The 14,772-nt window shown below is 45.8% G+C and overlaps 1 protein-coding gene across 1 annotated transcript in view; it reads right to left on the bottom strand.

Moving 5' to 3' along the window:
- Positions 1-13,561, bottom strand: part of PXDN (peroxidasin) — a 119,740-nt gene extending 106,179 nt beyond the window's left edge. Inside the window, exon 1 of the mRNA XM_044289370.1 lies at positions 13,292-13,561. Coding sequence (XP_044145305.1) covers positions 13,292-13,467 — 176 coding nt within the window. The 5' untranslated portion in view covers positions 13,468-13,561. The remainder of the gene's footprint in view (positions 1-13,291) is intronic.
- Positions 13,562-14,772: the final 1,211 nt, after the last annotated feature.

Here is a 14,772-nt window from a genome sequence, read left to right as displayed (position 1 = left end):
ACGCTGCTTGCAGCGTTCGGATGTCCACCTGGCCGTGCGGAGGCAAATGGATCTGTCCAGATTTACAATGTAAGTCAATGGGGACGGATCCGTTTGAAGTTGACACAATATGGTGCAATTTTCAAACGGATCTGCCCCCCATTGACTTTCAATGTAAAGTCAAAACGGATCTGTTTGCACTATCATGAACAAAAAATAAAAAAAAATTTTGTTTTTTTTGTTCATTGTAATGCAAACGGATCCGTTCTGAACAGATCTAAGCGTTTGCATTATAGGTGCGGATCCGTCTGTGCAGATACCAGACGGATCCGCACCTAAACGCGGGTGTGAAAGTAGCCTTAAATGACCAAGACGGATCTGTCTCTAAAACCATTGTAAGTCAATGGGGGGACGGATCCGTTTTGCAGTGTTTTTGTGTACGTCATGGGAATGCAACAAAATAGAACGGAATACATTCTCGTGCACTTAGTTCAAGTTCCATTCAGTTTTCTCCCCATTGACAATGAATAGGGACAAAACTGAATCGTTTTCTTCTGGTTTTGAGATCCTAAGACGGGTCTCAATACCGGAAAACTAAATGCTAGTGTAAAAGTAGCCTTAATCATATAAGAATAGAAAAGTAGGAGAGCAGAGTTTGTCATTTATCATGTTAACAGATTCTAGCAGTCCTTTAGGCCTCTTTCACACGGCCATTGCGGAAACATGTGCGGGTGCGTTGCGTGAACACCTGCGATTTTTCCACGAGAGTGCAAAACATTGTCATGCGTTTTGCACTCGCGTGAGAAAAATCGTGCATGTTTGGTACCCAAACCTGAACTTCTTCAAAGAAGTTCAGGCTTGGGATCGGTATTCTGATCCCAAGAACATGGTTATAAGGGAAAATAATAGCATTCTGAATACAGAATGCATAGTAAAATAGCACTGGAGGGGGTTAAAAAAAATAATAATAATAATAATTTAACTCACCTTAGTCCACTTGCTCACGTAGCCGGCATCTCCTTCTGTCTTCATCTTAGCTCTCTGTAGCAACAAGGACCTTTGGGGACGTCACAGTCATCACATGATCCAACACCATGGTAAAAGATCATATGATGGATCATGTGATGACTGTGACGTCACCATAGGTCCTTGTTGCTACAGAGAGCTAAGATGAAGACAGAAGGAGATGCCGGCTACGCGAGCAAGTGGATTAAGGCGAGTTAAATAAAATAAAAATTTAACCCCTCCAGCCCTATTGTACTATGCATTCTGTATTCAGAATGCTAATATTTTCCCTTACAACCATGTTATAAGGGAAAATAATAATGATCGGGTCTCCACCCCGATCGTCTCCTAGCAACCGTGCGTGAAAATCGCACCGCATCCGCACTCGCTTGCGATTTTCACGCAACCCTATTCATTTCTATGGGGCCTGCGTTACGTGAAAAACGCTGAATATAGAGCATTCTACGATTTTCACGCAACGCACAAGTGATGCGTGAAAATCACCGCTCATGTGCACAGCCCCACAGAAATGAATCGGTCGGTATTCAGTGCGGGTGCAATGCGTTCAACTCACGCATCGCATCCGCGCGGAATACTCGCCCGTGTGAAAGGGGCCTTAGAGTGACCTCTGTATACAGATCTGAAAAGTAGCCTTACAGAAACAATGGGAGCAAAAGAAAAAATATAAGGCTTGTGTATCATGTGTTTTAAATTTCCCATAGACCTTCAGATTAATATCTGAAGCTGCAGGTTCCAAAAAATTGCAAAAGTGTAAAAAAAACGCCACTAAAAATCTGTGTGTGAAAGCACACTTACGTAGTTTCAACGAGTTGACTGCCAAAAAAAGGTTGCAGCCTAACAAAGTCCAATCTGATGGGAACAAGAGAAGTAATGTACAATTACCAAAGGTAGCTGGAGCCAACGTTTGAGGCCTCCTGCACACGACCGTGTGTCCCCTGTGGCCGTATTGCGGCCCACATACAGCGGGTCTGCAATACACGGGACACCGGCCGCACACGTTCATGTGCAAAAGGCCTGAAGCTGTGAATTGGTTATTCACACCAACGTTTAAAGGATGTCTCACATACTACTACTGGGAAAACCACGAGTGTGTTACTTTCTATACATATACTAGCTGTATGTGGTCATCAACAGGGCTCCTCAGAACCTGACACTGCCCATGTCCTGTTCACCTCATAATCACATGGACAGGTCACTGACTACCACAACATCAACCAACCCCTCTCCTGCTGCCCAGAGCATTCCCATGACCTGACAGGGCATGTAGCGATCATTAACCTGACCGTACTGGCTTATCAACAGGATACACAGAAAGAGGACGTGAATCTGAGAACAATGTAGATTCTTTAAATTGCTGCTTCATGAACAAATCGTGTGTGGACATAACAGCCCCATACAATTGAGAAGGTTAGGTGGGATCTGTAGATGTGAATATGAAGGTACTACATCAACCAACTTAGGGAGAGGCATTACCAGTAGAAAGAGGCAGGTGCTCATGCCGCTCTACAGAGCACTAGTGAGACCTCATTTGGAGTATTGTGCGCAGCCAGATTTATCATGACTGACAGCTCACTCCACTTTAACATTTGGCTAAAGTCAGTTTTAGCCAAGTCAGATTTATGATCGGCCCTTTAAGACTGTAATAAATGTGGTTTGACGGTAGCAGTTTATCCGTCAGTAAGCAGCTTTACAAAAGTCGCACATCTTTACGAAAAAGTCGCACGTTTTTATGAAAAAGTCGCATGTTCTATTAAAAAGTCTCATAAGATAAGCATGGTCCTCACTGGAGTGAAATTGCGACTTTTTAAATAGTCCCAATAGTAAATCTGTCTAGAGATAAAATTTACATAAGAAAACACGCCAACTTTCAGAAAACTGGCGAGCATAGTGCTGAGCAGAAAAAAGTCGCAAATTTTTGCGCAGTTTAAGCGATTGCGCAAAAATGTGCGACTTTTTCACTCCATTATTCTGACTTGAGCTAATGATAAATCTAGCCCCTTATCTCCAGAAGGATATTGATACTTTGGAGAGAGTTCAGAGAAGAGCTACTAAACTAGTACATGGATTGCAGGATAAAACTTACCAGGAAAGATTAAAGGGCCTTAACATGTATAGCTTGGAAGAATGACGAGACAGAGGGGATATGATAGAAACTTTTAAATACATAAAAGGGTAAAACTGCTATAAGAGGACATAGTTTTAAATTAGAGGGGCAAAGGTTTAAAAGTAATATCAGGAAGTATTACTTTACTGAGAGAGTAGTGGATGCATGGAATAGCCTTCCTGCAGAAGTGGTAGCTGCAAATACAGTGAAGGAGTTTAAGCATGCATGGGATAGGCATAAGGCTATCCTTCATATGGGGCTATCCATAGTATTCAGTATATTGGGCAGACTAGATGGGCCAAATGGTTCTTATCTGCCGACACATTCTATGTTTCTATGTTTATATAAATAACATAATGAAGAGAAAATTAAAACATAGGAGCATAAAATGTGAAAATATTCAAAAAGCAATTATGCAAAAGCTCAACCTTTGTAACAAAAGTTTAAAGGGAACCTGTCACCTGGATTTTGTGTATAGAGCCGAGGACATGGGCTGCTAGATCGCCGCTAGCACATCTGCAATATCCAGTCCCCATAGCTCTCTGTATAAAAAAAAAAATATATATATATTTATCTACTAACATTTCCGGAGCCCAGCCACGCCCACTGTGAAGGAGCCCAGCATCGCCCTGCATACTCCAAATCTCCTCCTTGCTCCCCGACGTCACAAAGCTAGAGCGCCGTAATCTCGCGATGCGCAAGCGTCGGCATAGTGTTCCTTCCCTGTGCTGGCATCAGCCTCAGGGAACGAACTGCGCATGCGCTAGCTCGTGCATTGTGAGATTACGGCGCTCTAGCTTTGTGACGTCGGGGAGCAAGGAGGAGATCCAGAGGATGCGGGGCGGTGCTGGGCTCCTTCACAGTGGTCGTGGCTGGGCTCAGAGTCAGAGAACGCTGGACTCATCTCTCCAGCATGGAGGAGACAGGACTCATCTAAGGTTCATTTACATTTCTATAAAATCATTTTTTGCACGGAATGGCCGCACAACGGCCGTGTGCATGAGGCCTTAGGGTGGGTTCACACATGGCAGAAACGGTGCCTGATCTACTGTGAAGGATTTTTGTGTGCCAAATCCGCAGTATTGTACAGTGACTGCAAAGTAGATGGGATTTTAAGAACTCGTAACCATACGCTGCGTAAAAATCTGCAGCGTTAATTGACTTAAGCCTCATGCACACGACCTTGTTTTTCTCGGCCTCCGTTCCGTTTTGTTTTTTTTGCGGATAGGATGGGGACCCATTCATTTCAATGGGTCAGCAAAAAACTGCTGATGGTTCATCCGTTTGTGTTCCGCGTCCGTGTTTCCCTTCAGCAAAAAAAAATTGTGCATGTCCTACTTTTTTCACATTTGCGGACAAGGATAGGCATTTATTTCAAGGGATCTGTGGGAAAAAAACGGATCCTACAAAAAAAAAAAAAAAAACGGATGCCGCATCCATTTTTTTTTTGCGGACGCACAAAACAACTGTCGTGTGCATGAGGCCTTACAGTGCGGGTTTGAAATCTGCAGCATGTGAATTTACTCTGTAAATCTCTGAGGATTTCACCCTTTGCAATAGAGTTTGAAATCCACAGCCATTTCTGCAGCAAAAAGCCAGATGTAATCCATGCTGTAGTTGGTGTGGATACATGGAAAAACCCGCAGCAAACTTCTGCTGTAGGACGACGTTCCCTTACTGCTAGTTAGTACCTGTTCACATCTCGTTTTTGCTGTACGTCAAGCGGATACGTTTAAACACACAGTAAAAAAATATTTATATTATATATATATATATATATATATATATATATATATATATATATATAATATATATATATACACACACACACACACACACACACACACAATTTAGTGGTTATCCATCTTTTAACATATACATTTGACAGATGTGTCTACGTTTCAATACATTTGTGTAGTTTTTTTTAAAAAGATTTGAAGTATATCAAATGAAGTAGGAAGTATCTGGATAAAAACGGATACGTTTAACGGATCGAAAAGTATCGTCTTAGGCTTCCATCCCATTCACTGCAATGTGCAAAACAAAAAAACCTATACAATTCTACACGCAGGACAGAAAAGCGTGGTCTGGAAAAAAACTGTGACAAATAGAGTCTGCACTTCTGAACTACGTTTGCCCAATTATACTGTATGGGTACGTCAAGCCATACGTTTACAAAGTTATTTGCTTGATGTACAACACAAATGAGATATGAACAGCCCCGTACTGTCGTTTTCTGATTCTGCCTTTGCCTCATGTAACACATCGAAATTATGGGCCTCATTTATCAAGACTGCCTAAAAGTAAAACCGTCTTAGCCCACAGCAACCAATCAGAGCTCAGCTTTCATTTTTTCTGAGCCCTTTAGGAAATGAAACATGAGCTGTGATTGGTTGCTATGGGCAACTAAAACAGTTTTACTCTTAGGCAGTTTGGATAAATGAGGCCCTATGTGTTTCACCTGAATACGCCCAGCAGACAAATTCACATGGCAAAACTATAATAAAATTGTAAAAAAATAAAAGTGTCAGATGCCTTCTAGATTATCAGTTAGAATTCACTACACTTGTTTTATTACTGGCTTGCGTTTTCCCTTTGCTCTCCTCACATTTCTGCACTTGGTGTTTCAGCAGGTCACAGTATCTAAGACATTGAGAAGTCACTATATCCACTCAGAACTACGGGAAAAGCAGTACTAGCCGCCTCAGTCATGAAATAAAGCCAAATGTTTTTTGTTCCACATCCTGAGGCGAACATGAACTCCTCCAGGAGGAAATGGCGTGTTACGATTTGTAGTTAATTAAACAATGCCAGGAGAAGTAAGGAAGACTGAGAACACAATCGGCCGGCTGTACGAACCCGAAACCGTCCTCCACAACAGTAGAACACCGTGGTCAAATGCCTGACGATAACGTGGGCACAGGTTAAGGAGGAATTACAATGAGCCCCCATTGCATGTATAAACCGATCCATATCTACAGACATGGTTGGCCTTCGGTCCAAGGGAGCACCAAAGACAGGCACATCTAGGCTGCTGTATTATATAGACTTAGGAGGTCACTTACTAACGTCTCTACACTGGTTTTTGGCGTAAAAATGCCATAAAATGTCTTTTTGTGACTTTTTAAATGCCTTTTTGACAATATTTTGTCACACAGGCATTTTTACGCCTTCCTCCAGTTACGGGCTACACTCCAGGAGCACTGATTGCCTGCGCCTCGTCATAAATTAGGTGCTTCCTCTGGCTGTGCAGGGGCCATCAAAGACAGACAGTCTTTCATAAGGTGGCGAGTGTGGCACCAATTAGGCACTGACAGATTTTCCGCCAGATGATCACTAAGGAGCATTCGTAGTAACGCTTCTTAGTTATCGTCTGGAAGTGTAAGTGCTCATGCACAAAACCGTATGTATTTTGCGGTCGTGCGACATCCGTATTGCATTAAATTTTTTGCGGATCCATTGTAAAAATGCCTGTCCTTGTCTGCAAAACAGACAAGAATAGGACATGTTCTTTTTTTCTGCGGAACGGACATACAAAAACGGAATGCACACCCATTGAAGTGAATAGTTCCGCATTACGGACCTGTAAAAAAAAAATATGTTGGCGTGCATGAGCTCTAATACCGCCTCTGATTGCCCGATACTCTTTGCTTGTTCATCGGGTAATCAGGGTCTTTTAGCATGCTCAAAAAAAATCATAATTTTCCGGCAGCAGATTGTGCTGTCTAATCACGACCTGCTGGGAATGAGCGATAGCATTAGCAGTCGCTCCTCCCCATACTATGGAGGAGATCGCTGCATGTAATAGCAGAGGTCTCCTCCACTGACAGGCAGGCTATTGCCGAGAAGGAACGCTTCCCTGCCGACAACCGCCAGCAGAATCCAGCTTTGTAATACAGCCTTAAAGGGGTTGTCTCATCTCAGACAGTGGGGGCATATCGCTGGCATATGCCCCTGTTGTGGGACCTGCACCTATAACACATTGGGGGCATACCGTAGCGATATACCCCCATTGTCTGAGATGAGACTACCCCCGAGTCAGTTTACCTTTGGACCAGGTTTGATAAATCTCACACAGTGTCCTTTTACACGGGGTAATTACAGCCACAAATGAGCCCCGATCACTTAAAGGGCCTCTGGCACTGGTAGAGGTAAAGTGGATAGGGGCAAACTTTCGTTATTCCGCATGTTCACCCCCATACAGATTCACTGTTTGTTGGCAGCATGTCCCTGTTTATACAGGTATGAATATGTTGGCGCTATATAAATTGACGTATTCTAGAATCGTACTTGATAAAACCCCTTAATAGTTAGTGCCAAGTGACTCCACTCTGCTACATCAGTGTGTGTGTAATAGAGCTGTGAAACCCCCTGGAAAGATTTAATATGACCAGTGATGAGAAAGATATAAACCAGGGGTCCCCCGAGATGTGTATCAGATTACTCTGCAAATCCACAGTTGTCTCCACATTCCCCACACTACAAGATAACAAGCGAGGGATGGTGAGGGGAATATGTGTGGAACGTATGCATGCTAACGCTGGGGAGAGCGCAAAAGCTAACGAGCGCGTGTCATAACATCTAAGTCCAGAGAGTGCACAGATGGAGCAAAGTTTACTGCAGAAAATAGGACAACGTTACTAAGGAGGAAACTTATCTCCTAGCAGATAAATGGATGTAAACAAGTCAAAAGAAACTTTACTGCTGTGCCAAGGAGATTCATTCACCGCAGCAAACTCTGCTACATCTTCATCTACCTATGAAAGCAATGGCCTCTAATGTCACTTCCCAGAGGGAAAACACAAAGGTTTAACAGAGCACCGTGAATTTAGGTCAAAATAATATAGAGGCCAATGGTAGTGATGCCACATTCGGTCGTGTAGAGTGTGCCCTGACCATAGAGAGACCTCTACCTACACCTTCAGTCATCAGAGATTGTAAAATTTCAATCTTCCAGTACATCCATTTACAAAGGGAGAGGGAGCTGTCAATTCAGTGCAACCTGTCAGACGTACCACTGATTAATATACACTTAGTATACCACATAAACGTGGAAACAATAATGGCAAAAGCCCAAAACTGATGAAAAAGGGCAGCAATCCTTGCCCAAAACCAGCTGTGCTCCTGCAGACCAAGATTCATGGTGTTTTTCAAGTTTTTACGATTGTGACCTAAGATAGGTCATCAGTATCTGATGGGGGGTCTGACACCCAAAACCCCCACCAACCAGCTGTTTTGAGAAGGCACCGCCGCGGCCTTCACTGTGCTCACCAAGCACTGTGCCGTACATTTGCCGTGATGGCTAACCTCCGGCACTCCAGCTGTGGTGAAACTACGACTCCCAGCATGCTCCATTGATTTCTATGGAGTTCTGAAAACAGTCAAGCAAGTGTGCATCTTGGGAGTTGTAGTTTTACCACAGCTGGAGTGCTGGAGGTTAGCCATCACAGGTCTAGAGGCAGTGCTCGGTATCGTGACCTATGAACTTGTCTTCACTGGCCTAGGGAAAGCTGCGAGAAGGCTGCGGCGCTACAGCAAGAGCCACTGCCTCCTCAAACAGCTGATCGGCGGGGGTCCTGGGTGTCAGACCCCCACCGAATCAGATAATGAGGACCTATCTAGAGGATAGGCTATTAGTATTAAAAGAAGATGTAGAATGAGCCTTACACACTGCAGTATAATCTATTACTTTGGTGAAATGCGATGTATACATTACATTAATACACAGCACATTAGAGTAAGGCTACTTTCACACTTGCGGCCCCGAACGGATCCGTCCAGCCCTAATGCATTCTGAGTGGATGCGGATCCGCTCAGAAGGCATCAGTCTGGCACCGTTTGTCCTCCTGCTTGCAGCGTTCGGGTGTCCGCCTGGCCGTGCTGAGGCAAACGGATACATCCAGAGTTACAATGTAAGTCAATGGGGACGGATCCGTTTGAAGTTGACACAGTATGGCTCAATTTTCAAACGGATCCGTCCCCCATTGACTTTCAATGTAAAGTCAAAACGGATCCGTTTGCACTATCATGAACAAAAAAAAATATATATATAAAAAAAAAAATATATATATATATATATATATATATATATATATTATTATTATATTTTTTTGTTCATGGTAATGCAAACGGATCCGTTCTGAACGGATCTAAGCGTTTGCATTATAGGTGCGGATCCGTCTGTGCAGACACCAGACGGATCTGCACCGAACGCAAGTGTGAAAGTAGCCTAAAGCGCTTTCTGCCATCAGTTCCACCTTCTTCTCCCCATGCGGCCCCTCCCTCGTCTCCCGCACAATTAGGTGGCATTCCTCCTGGAGTCTCATTACAGGGTCAGCCCCACTGAGAAGTTAACTATTAATGAGGCAAGTTATACTTCCACAGAGGAGCCCCCTGCAGACCCCTCTACAGTACACAAAGCATGAACGAGGCAGGTACCGGTCAGGTCCTGATTTCTCAGCTTTATGGGATCAATCCGTGCCAGCTGTTTAGAATTAACCCTTGCTGCTTCCCCTCCCCCCACCCAAGGACCTGAAACAACCTCTCACTCTATAGCCAGACTGAACGGGCCAGTGAGACACAAAGGCCCAGATTTACTCATTTTTCTGCACCAAAAATCTATCTACAAAAGGGCTTCTACACTTTTCCCCACCAATATGCTTTAAAAAGTGTGAAGTGGGTGGAGCTCTGCATGAAGGGAAGGGCTCCAAGATGTACCCTTTAGCACCAAAATTTCGGTGCAATTCTGGCGTCAACATCTGTAAGCCACCCAGTAGTTGGTACAGAGTCAGAGATAAGCGTCACTCCCTGCACCACATTTATCATCCAGCATAAACCCCGTGATAGATCTGGTGCAGGTCCACAAAGTAGGGGTGGGCGAACTTGTGTTTCAAGTTCGGCGTACAAGATTCGGGTTTGGTTTGTCTAAGAACTCCTGTCATGGGTTCCGCTACCACGGACCATAAGTTAGGCTACTTTCACACTCGCGTTTTGGGAGGATCACTCATGGATCTGCAAAAACGGATCCGTTACAATAATACAACCACATGCATCCGTCATGAACGGATCCGTTTGTATTATCTGTAACATAGCTAAGACTGATCCGTCAAAAACTCCACTGAAAGTCAATGGGGGACGGATCCTTTTTTCTATTGTGCCAGAGAAAACGGATCCGTCCCCATTGACTTACATTGTGTGTCAGGACGGATCCGTTTGGCTTAGTTTTGTCAAGCGGACAGTAAAACACTGCAAGCAGGGTTTTGGTGTCCGCCTCCAAAGCGGAATGGAGACTGAACTGAGGCAAACTGATGCATTCTGAGCGGATCCTTTTCCATTCAGAATGCATTAGGGCAAAACTGATCCGTTTTTGACCACTTGTGATGAGAGCCCTGAACGGAGCTCACAAACGGAAAGCCAAAACGTGAGTGTGAAAGTAGCCTTACGCGGAATCCATAACGGAATTCTTAGATAACCCGAACCTTGTATGCTCAACTTGAAACCGCAAGTTTGTTCATCCCTACTAGACAGCATAAGGCTCCATTCACACATCCGCAATTCCGTTCCGCATTTTGCGGAACGGAATTGCGGACCCATTCATTTCTAGGTCCGCATTTCCGTTCCCGAAAAAAATAGAACATGCCCTATTCTTGTCTGCAATTGCGGACAAGAATAGGCATATTCTAATAGTGCCGGCGATGTGCGGTCCGCAAAATGCAGAACGCATATTGCCAGTGTCCGTGTTTTGCAGATCCGCAAAACACACACGGATGTGTGAATGGACCCTAAGATTACACCATCCATAGGATTAGAAAATCTGGGCCAAAGACTCCCCCCGTGATCAGACGCACATTACATTACATAGACAATTCCGAGGGTCACCCTGAGCCACGCTGATCCCCTTGTTGGGAATCCCCCAAATCAGCTTTGTTTGCGGGATTCCCAACAAGAGGAATCCAAATGCCAGACCAGAAGGCACCGCCACAAGCCAAAGGGTTCTCATCGTTTTATATGGACAAGTGTGGTCCTTTGAATATAAACAAATACAAGGGGCCACTATAATAACAGAGCAGCCCCACAGCTGGGATCAGCAACCACCAGCTGCGGTGCAGCTACCACTCCCAGCAGGGTGATAGGAGCATGCTGGGAGTGGAAGTTTCACCACAGCCGGAGGTTGCTGATCCCAGCCCTACAGGATCTATCAGAAGGGAATTCTCTACTTCTACAGCTTTCCACTACATTGTGGGGCCGATTTATTAACCCTGTAGAGTGTGTAAGCTTAGCCGGACTGTCTAGACCTGCCCCAGATTTATTTTACTCACCTGTATAGCGCTGACACATTCTGCAGCGACAGCTATGCTGTGCTATGGATGCAAGGGAAAACACACAGCAGACTTAGGGTCCGGATCCGTTCCGCAACGTTGCGGAACGGATCCAGACCCATTCATTTTCAACGGGGCCGCAAAAGATGCGGACAGCACACCGTGTACTGTCCGCATCCGCACTTCTGTCCCGCAAATAAATAAAACATGTCCTATTCTTGTCCGCAGCCATGAACAAGAAAAGGCGGACTGCAAAACACTTGTGTGAATGGACCCTTAAAGGGGTATTCCCATCTTGGAGATTCCAAACGATATGCCCAATAGGTGCGGGTCCCACCTTTACTTAGAAAAGAGCCCACAAAGTGCCAGAGGGCGCACCGTGCATGCGCGCCCGCCTCCATTCATTTCTATGAGTCTGCCGTAAAAAGCCAAGCAATGGCTTGGCTATTTTTCCATAAGCCCCAATAGAACTGAATGGAGCAGTGCCCGCGCTTGCGCAGTACGCTTCCCATTCATTTCAACAGGACATCTGAAAACAGCAGAGCGTGCCACTTGGCTATTTTCAGCAGTCCCATAGAAATAAATGGAGGTGTACAGGAATGCGCATTGCACCCTCCGGCACATTGCGGGCTCTGTTATAAGTATAGGCACTGCACGGGCGTGAGACTAACCCAGCGCGCAGGTAAGGCAGGAGAAGAGGAACGCTGGCCCTGTCAATCAAGGACGGCAGGTCGTGGAATGAGGTGGGAGAACAAAGCCTCTAGGAGCAGGAGCAACGCCCCCGCCCTCCCTGCTCTTGGGGCTAATTTGCATATTACAAAAGTAAGAACTGTCTCGTAATGGGGGCATCCAATGGGGTCGTAATGGGGGCAAACATAAACATAGAACAGTTGGATTCTGCTCAGCCAGTTTAGGAGGGTTAATTCTGGTGACAGAAACCCTTTAAAGGGGTTATCCAAGACCTATAATGCCTCCCCCAAATGCCCGGCCATCAGAAGTGACGCAGGTGCTGGGATAAGTACAATCTGTGTGAGGGGCCTGGGCATATGGGGGGGCAATATAGGTCTTGGATAACCCCTTTAATAAATCTCAGCCGGTGTGTTTCAGTTCCTTTCCGTTTTCAAGATCCATGTTTGCCCTCCGTGAATGGGAACATTCTAGAAGGCGTAAAATGAAGACGAATCCATTATTTTTCATTATTCCGTTCTTCTGCTGGAAAGCTCAACGCAGATGTGAACTTAGTCGAAGACCGCTCCTCTGACTCCAAGCCTGGCGGCGGGTCTACTGTACTCCGATGAGGCCGCGAGTACAGTACACTAGCGCCATGGTCAGGCAGGAGCTCACAGCACCATAAGTCATTACGATGCTGTGAGCTCCGGTCAGAGGCGTGGTGTCCGGTCGGGGAGCCGCGACCATCACAAGGAGCGCGTTTCCAGCACTGAAGATGCTCCCTAAAAACCGACCCAATAGTAGCGTTGAGCGACCTTGTGTTTTAAGCTCGGCGTCCGAAGTTTGGGTTCAGATTATCGAAGAATCCAGTTTTTCACGGACCGTAACGGGATTCTGGAATAACCCAAAACACAAGTCCACTCAACACTTTACCCAGTAGCCAAGGTGCCGCTAACACATTGTAGCAAAGTCTTCAGACAGCAGAGATGTGCAGCTCCCATGAATAGGGATCAGCAGGAGTCTTCAGAATGGATACAGATGTAGCAAAACAGATCTGCAGCCACTAAACGCAAACAAGCAAGCAGAGATATTGAAAACAGAGAGGAACTGAAACACAAAGACCAGGAGAAAGCTGCAGAAGGAAAGATTGTGATTAACCCTTACTACCCCCCTCCGCAGCTGGACGGTGACTTACAGTATAGTAGTCTGGGGCGGCACCGTGGGGATGTTCTCCAGCATCAGATGCATGCACCTCACCGTGGTTCGGAAGCACAGGCACCGGCTGGGGCAGGCGCTGCTCTGCTGGGGAGAAGCAAGGAGGATCCCTGCCACAAAGACGAGCCACATGCCTCCTGCTCTGCAGAGCTCCATGCTGGCGGCAGGGGAGCCGAGGATACAGGGAGGCAGCGCTGGCAGCACGTCCTCCCCTCGCCCACACAGCCTAGTGCACTAGTCCGCGCGGATTCCTGCGCTCAGTCTCCTCACGATTTCTTTGGGGCTGGAACAAGAGGATGTGACGCCGTACACGTGTGCGCCGCTGCCATCTAGTGGATGACTGCGGAAGTGCGGGCGCTTTGTGGGCATTCCTGAGCCCTGGCAGGGACAACTGTTGGTATGTCCATTAAACTATAGGATTTCATTAAGCAGGCAGCTTAAGTGCATTCCAAGATGTATCATCTTAGTGAACATGGCTGCCTTCATTGCTTTGTTTGTAGCATGGGTTAAAAGGTGTGCAGAAAATGCCATGCTATGGGTTTTGCTTTAAATGCCATCTGTCAGCAGATCTGTACCTATGACACTGGCTGACCTGTTACATGTGCTCTTGGCAGCTGAAGGTATACGTGTTGGTTCCATGTTCATATGTGCCCGCCAGTGGCGTGCCTATGGTGTGCTTCACCTGGGGCGGGTCTTTTCTCTGGCACCCCCCTCCCCCTCATACTTTGTGCCTTCTCAACTTCTCAAGGTTATAATGCCTTCATCTTTCCCCCCTCGCTGTAGTTATGCCCTCATTGTGTCCCCCTAACTGTAGATATGCCCTGATTGCACCCCTTTACAGTAGTTATGCCCTCATTGCACCCCTTCACAAAGGGCTCATTCACACGGCCGTATAAACGGATCCGCACCCGTTCTGCGGATCCATTCATTTGTATGGGCCCTCAAAAGATGCGGACAGCATCCGTTATTCCAGTACCACGGCTCCGCAGAAATGATAGAACATGTCCTATTCTTGTCCGGACAAGAATAGGCATTTTCTATTATAGTTGTGGCCATGTGCGGTCTGCAAATTTCATAACGCACATAGCCGGTATCCGTGTTTTGCGGATCCGCAAGCACTTCGGCCGTCTGAATGGGCCCTTATGCTTGCGTTTTGCCCCCTCGCAGTACTTATGTCTACATTGAGCCACATCATAATAGTTATTGCTTCATTGTGCCTCTTCATAGTAGTTATCCCTTCATTATGCCCCCTTCATAGTATCACTACTGCCCCCTCACAGTAGATATGCCATCTATGTGCCTCCTTCACAGTAGTAATGCCCTCTCTGTGCTTCTTCACAGTAGTAATGCCCTCTCTGTGATCCCTTCACAGTAGTAATGCCCTCTTTGTGCCTCTTTCACAGTAGTAATGCCCTCTCTGTGCCTCCTTCACAGTAGTAATGCCCTCTCTGTGCCTCCTTC

Source organism: Bufo gargarizans, chromosome 4 (genome assembly GCF_014858855.1).
Source record: "Bufo gargarizans isolate SCDJY-AF-19 chromosome 4, ASM1485885v1, whole genome shotgun sequence".
Lineage (NCBI taxonomy): Eukaryota > Metazoa > Chordata > Amphibia > Anura > Bufonidae > Bufo > Bufo gargarizans.
Note: the sequence above shows the minus strand (reverse complement) of the source record. Positions and strands in the feature narration are given on the sequence as shown.